Source organism: Cornus florida, unplaced genomic scaffold (genome assembly GCF_030987335.1).
Source record: "Cornus florida cultivar Cherokee Brave unplaced genomic scaffold, ASM3098733v1 CherokeeBrave_3.0.0_Hap2_Chr10, whole genome shotgun sequence".
Taxonomy (NCBI): domain Eukaryota; kingdom Viridiplantae; phylum Streptophyta; class Magnoliopsida; order Cornales; family Cornaceae; genus Cornus; species Cornus florida.
Genome location: NW_026775580.1, coordinates 85,768,564 through 85,775,383, shown reverse-complemented (window position 1 = coordinate 85,775,383; position 6,820 = coordinate 85,768,564). Strand labels below are relative to the sequence as shown.

General features: G+C 33.1%; 2 protein-coding genes across 2 annotated transcripts; one reads left to right on the top strand and one right to left on the bottom strand.

The window, feature by feature from the left end:
• Positions 1-970: 970 nt before the first annotated feature.
• On the bottom strand, positions 971-3,638 carry LOC132279659 (large ribosomal subunit protein mL54-like). The gene is made up of 2 exons (XM_059781695.1): positions 3,488-3,638; positions 971-1,585 (listed from the first exon to the last, which is right to left on the bottom strand). The coding sequence occupies exon 2, from the start codon at positions 1,573-1,575 to the stop codon at positions 1,180-1,182; it is 396 nt and encodes a 131-aa protein (XP_059637678.1). The 5' UTR covers positions 1,576-1,585; positions 3,488-3,638; the 3' UTR covers positions 971-1,179.
• A 1,638-nt stretch (positions 3,639-5,276) lies between these two features.
• Positions 5,277-6,284, top strand: LOC132278047 (E3 ubiquitin-protein ligase SDIR1-like). Its single transcript, XM_059779877.1, has one exon. The coding sequence runs from the start codon at positions 5,277-5,279 to the stop codon at positions 6,282-6,284; it is 1,008 nt and encodes a 335-aa protein (XP_059635860.1).
• Positions 6,285-6,820: the final 536 nt, after the last annotated feature.

Genomic DNA, 6,820 nt, shown 5'->3' with positions numbered 1-6,820 from the left:
TAAATAAGAAGAGAGAGAGCTAATTTATGCTTCATTGTATGTACATTACTCTTTAAAAAAAAAAAAAAAAAAACAAAACAAAACAAACCCTTAAACAGTCCAACACTGTATTCACACTACGCGTGCTTGGAATTTGATACAAACACATGAATAAGAACTGAGGCTAGATATAGGCAGGTTCAAAGAGGTTTCTGTTATTGTAGTTGTGCATAAACAGATTTGAGAATCATCAATCTAATTCTAATGTGAATATTGATGGTGCGTCTTGCAAGTAAAAATATAAGAGGCTGCATTGACGAGAATATGTTAATAAAAACTTTCGGCTAGGATGATATTATTATAAGATGTGGTGCTTGGAAACCAAGAAAATGACTTTGTACAAGGTATAAAAAAGATCTACAGAGAATCACAATTCCATTGAATATTGAGGCTGCAAGTTAAATTAATATGAGAGGTAAGAGGTTATGTAGCATAAGCCCAACCCCAGTTGCACTTTATTTGTGTCCCTTTTTCATCAATTGCCCTTTATGTATGCCAAAAGGCAAAGTTAAGAGTTGGGGTTTCATAATTTAATTTGAATTGTTGTGAATTCATGACTAAAAAGTGTTCAATGAGTGTTTAAGCTGAAACTTGAGCAAAGGGCAGTATAACCTGAATAATTGCATATCTTGAATTCAACTGTCCTCGGGATATAAGGAATGATATATAGACAAACTTAAGAATGCCGACCACTTAACTCAAAAAAATTTGTTATTGGGTAGCGCAGCATTCCCACTCATAATACAATCTCGACATCATATTGAAAACCGAGATTATGCGGGGTTGCAGGATATTCCCTTCTATACCACAAGACAATATACCCAGTGTATTGCAGTACCATATGACAATGCTCATCCACTGTCAAAAGTACTGGAAGAAGTTTTCTGATATCAACTGTCAAATTATGCTTTGCTGATAACATTATGGTCAATTTTGCTACTACCAAGAAACTACTTTTAGAATTATTTTATTACCTAAACAAGAGGGAAGAGTTACAGTAACAACAAAGATGAGATAAATCATGTTTGTTTTCCCCTTCAATTCCACGCACCAGTTCTCCGCATGTAAGTGAAAATTGACAGAAACATCAGTCTACAAAGGAAATACAAAGAAAGAAAAATGAATCCTACAGACTCTTGATCAATTCTTTGCTCTAAGAGAGTTGTTTTCTTTGATCCTTGCTCGGTTGTCCAGCTTAACAAAACGTTTGAGATCCTCGTAAGGGAGAGTTTCAATTTTTTTCCTTCTTAGCTCACTTAATGCAGGACGCTTATCCACCAGGCGCCACAGCCAATCAGGGTATTCAGAATCTGGCAAAATTTTGGGATCTGCTCCATCCTTGAGGATATTGGCACCAACCACTGTAGTGGATTTTACTTCCTTGCTCAGAGTTGACTTTGTACCATCAGCTGCTCCACCCCCTTTGGAACCCTTCTTTGCTTTACCCCCGGCGGAAAATGTTCTGTGACCCACCACCTTAACTTCTTCCTTGATGATGATAATACTTCTCAATGATCTGATACTATTCATTGCCATCTCTTTATCCCTGTAACATCAATGATCACGATTACACGGAAGACTCACGTCCAAGATATAAATATTCAAGTATGTTTTTTCACATATTTCTATTTATCTGCTGCATGTGTTCTCTTTAAGAAATAATAAATGAAAATAACAGCAAACAGATGTTGATTTCTTTTAACCCACAAAGTTCATAAAATAACATTTGCGAGAAAACATTCTAGCAGTAAATTAAAATCCCTTTGAAGAAATAATACTGCAGTACCGTCGTAAGTTTATTTCCTTCATTGGCCTTTAGGTCAATTAGTGATCTGAAATCTTTTATGCATATCCTACATCATATTAATTAATTACAGTGCAGAACCCAGCAAAATTCAAGGATCGCGATCTTTAGAAAATAAAATAAAATAAAATAAAATATAACTCAATGATCATTAAAGTACTATCTCTATAAGTTGCATCTAGTAGAACTTAACCATAATATCAAACTTCCAATACCATGAGTTGCATTTCCAGAGGAATTATTTAGCTTCTTGGAAGAGCATTGTCCTAAGAACAATTATATAATGTCAGAAATCCAGCTTAATTTACCATGGTTCAAGAGATGCAGATGCAGCTCATATATGTTTGCTGTAAAGATCCAATGAAGTCATACCAAAACCAATTGAATTAATCAAAAAAGGTATATGAATGCTAAAATTGGTTCTAGTTTACCAGTCTATTAAAGGAAGACCAAAGCCAAATTACATCATCAAATCCATAAATCCGTTGAAGGAAGTGTGTTTTCTACATCAAATCCTGGGATAATTCTACTGAATTATTTTAGTCATCTTTCTTGATCCAAGACATGGCTTCATGAAGCAGAAGCATGCGAGTTCAACGCCAAACTCCAAAATAATTATAAACCATGTCATTTGAGCCGTAATTGCCCTACAAAGACACTCAAACTCCACAATTGCCTCTCTTATTTCACCTTCAAAATGTTGGATGCTCAAGAATAAGATTAAGACCCCAAGGCTTCTCCTTGGTTGGAAATGAATTCAAATGTGCCGAGCCCATATGAGGGGCTTAGTTGAATTTTCCCTAATATAACCCAAATTGGATTCTTATTCAGTAAAGGCATTACCCAGTGTGGTGTGATCCCATTAATTAAGGGTGACAGCACAGGTAGACTAGGTACAATGTAACCTTTGATAGCACAAAGTGGTTCTTCATTCATCAAAATTTTTACAAAAAGTTTCTGATTTCTCCCATCATAAAAGCTACAATTCTATTCCCTTCCATCACAAAAGTGTGAATAAAAATACGTATCAGTTTCTCAAATAGAAAGATTCATTATTTTTTATTTTTTATTTTTATTCTCTCATGAAATTTCGATTAAGAGAGGCTTACAAACAATAAGATTTGAGCAGAGGCATTCCACTTCCTCAATTCACGAGATCTAAGCCTAGCAAGCACATTTTATTGATAAAAATAGATAATACACCAAACAATTAATTACTTATCGAAAAAAAAAAAAAAAAAAAAAACACCACACAATTAATTACAAACATATGAAACAAACATTTGATGTTGATTATAAGAAAATTATAAGCATGGAAGATTAAAATCCACTAATTCCCATTACTTGATTTTCTGATCCTAAAAATCAGCCCAAGTTTCAGATTTCAACCTTCAATTTATACCCATACAGAGAATGAGTTATCAAACAAACCGGTGGCTTACAAATAATAAAAAATTAAAAAATAATGTAAAAAAAATAATTGCTACAACACGGATTATCTCAAAGTGTTATAAAAGGCTCATTAAAAAAATATAATAATGAATTACAGCTATATATCTCAATTGTTCACATTTCAGAAACCCTAATCCCAAATCTAATTTAGAGCATTGATACAAAAAGAAGAAGAAGATAGATTTAAATCACCTGAGTGAAGATCGGCGAAAACAGCAGCTAATGAACGACAGAGATGAACATGGTAAGTTTCGTTTCGAACGGCGGCTTCGCTCCTGGAAGAGTTAAACTGAGCGAGACCTGGAGAGCGTGAGATGATCATGGGGCGTGTTTGGTCGCTTCTGGGCCGATCAAAGTGGGCCCAAAACAGCAACCCAAATCCAACCCCCTTCATTTAGTCTGACCCATTTATAAGTGATAATTACAAGGATATGATGATAAACCCCGCATTCTTAAAATAGAATATGTAAAACCACCCAAATTATAATTTTTGTGAAAGATAGATAGAAATATCCTCTATTGCACTGAGGTTAGAACCTAATGTCTCATTGAAAAGTTGGAATATGGTACGTTAGGTGACATATTGATTATCTATCAATCAATACTTATTATTATTGAAGAAATTTATATTTATTTATTTATATAAATAATAGACTCTTAAAAAATCTATATCACATGGAATATTTTTGTTGAACAACAAAATTATTATAATTTAGGCTCCATTTGCTTTGACGTAAAATATTTTCTTTGAAAAATATTTTTTTAAATATAAAATATATATATTTATTTATTTGGATGTTTGATAAAAATCTAGGTCTAGTCTATTAGATAGGACATGTAAAATATCTTGTCGAAAATTGATGAGTAAGTTATTTTTGTTTGGTTTTAATTTTTTGTTTATTCGTAAATATTTTACAACGTCCAAACAAACCGACCCTTAATATTCTATATAACGTATTCAAGATATATTATTATTATTATTATTTTTTTGTCACTTGTTATTCATTATAATTAGTATTGTTTTGTTGAATAACAAAAGTTAGTTTAAGAGATAATTTAAGTATAATTTTGTTGCAAATTAGATTTACACGGCGTAAATTTTTACTGTGTAAGCGTAACTAAGTCATTTTATGAAGAAAAAAAATTATAAGTTTTAATGGAAGGTTGTTGAGCATACATCCAAATCTTAAGGGAGGTCCAAACAATAAATCCACTTCACTTGTGTGAAATTTGATCGAATCTCAAGAAAGGTTATTATAATTTACCCTACATTTAATCACCGAGAATTCGACTCATCACATGCAATGAGTTATCGGTATCAAAAGGTACCAACTCTCCACAATTACCCAGTTTCATGTAGACATGATCCCATGTTATTTTTGGATCTATTACCTTTTATTACAATTAATTTTTTTCAATCGACACAAATATTTATATAAAGAATTGACCAATTAAGTAGAAATTTATGGGCCAAAGATCAAACAAGCAACCATTTTGTTGTTAGGGCATGGCCCATCACTAGTATCTTGGTCGGTTAATTCAAAACCCAATTGTTTTGTCACTCTAATATCATATAGGAGATATGATCCAAACATGATTAGTGGGAAGTGAGTTTTGGACGCTATGGCAACTAGTAGTATATTTGTTAAAATATTTTTATTTCCTAAAAAGGGTTTTATTTTGTGCCTGGACAACACAACAGTACTCACCAATTGCCTACCAAAACAAAACAAAACAAACTCATGAGTCAATTCGAGTCCAACAAGGACAAGAAGCTTGCAACCAAAGTAAGAAAGAAAGACGGTGAATACATTTTATATATATATATATATATAATGTATTCACCGTCTTTCTTTCTTACTTTGGTTGCAAGCTTCTTGTCCTTAAAATCAGGTCGGATTAGCGCTACTATATATACATCCTTTAAAATCAATATAACTTAAATTACTTGTACAAGACACAACAAAGTTAGATCGAGACTATGGCTGTGGTTGAAAGGATTTGTGACGCAGAAGTTCGTGTGTTCAAGTGGAACGAAAGTGAAAGGATTTCTAGTAACGAGGTTGAAGGAGTGTTGATGGTTCGTGTATTATTTGGGGAAATCAAAACTGGATTCCTAAAGAAGAAGATTCAGAGGAAGGTACGTGCATTTTCATTCAATTTCGACAGCTTACAGTCTCGAGACTCTTTAAAATCATTGGCGGATTTGTCTAATCATCTACCCCAACAAATTTTCTTGAAAGAAAGCAATGCTCGTATTCTATCAGCAATGATATTTGAGAATTTAGTTGGTAATTTTCAGTTTACCTCCATATTAAATTCGTCATCTCCTTCAAGAAAGCCCAAGATCGTCATCGTTATAGATGCTTTTGTGGAGAGTTCTCCTTTGCTCGAGGAAGACTTTCCTAATGAAGAAGAAGAAGAAGAAGAAGAATGTAGTAGTTGTGAATATGGAAACATTGAACAAGAGATGGCTTCATCAAATACTTTATCAGTGGACGGAAATCATGATCAACAACAAGAAGAGACTGAGATACTCGACATGGACTATGACTTAACAGATTTAGAAGTTGAAGAAGAAGGTGAAGTTGACAGTGATGTTGAATTAGAACAAGCAATTGAGGATGAGGAGGACTTGATGGACGATGATAATATTGTCTCAAACATTATGGTTGACAAGAAGGGTGATTCTTTGGATATTCTAAGCGCGCTAAGGTCTAATCTACTTATTGAACCAATTGCAGCAACCCATGAACCATATGTTCTCAAGCAAATTGAGATTGCAGTGAAGGTGACGAGATGGATTGATGATGATAGAGCTGCAGCAGACACGTGTTCGATATGTTTGAAGAAGTTCTTGATGGGGACACTGATCTCAACCACGCCATGTTCACATGTTTTTCATAGGAGTTGTTTGAAACGATGGTTGCCAAAAAATAGTTCCTGCCCAATGTGCCGAACACTTTGCGCTACCATAGTTCATATATAATTAGTTTAAGTTGTTATGTCTTCAATTAATTTGTGTTATTCAATGTACTGGCAATTAATGATGTCAAAGCCTCGGTCTCTTTAATTTTGTGATTCAAGTGTTATAAGTACCTTATTTTTTAACTCATCGTGTTCAATAAGAGTCTTTTGTACAGATGGTTTTTAGAATACTCCATGCCCTATCAAGGTTATATATAAAACCAGGAGAATGTTTTTGACTCTGATCCTCCAACCATCCTTCAAATAAGAAGTACTAACAGATTGATTGACAAGAATCATAGATTGCCTTATGATATTATGATTTTAGTGATATTCTTCTTAATTTGAACATTAACTAAGTTTGTTTGTTTCGATGTAGAATATTTTTTTCGAAAAATATATATTTTTTTTAAGTAAAATATTTTTTACTTTTACTTATTCAGTATTCGGCAAATGTCTAAATCGAGATTGAAGTCGAGCCCATCGGACAGGACGTGTAAAATAACTTGCTGAAAATTGATAGGTAAATTATATTTGTTAGATTTTAATAATTTTTTT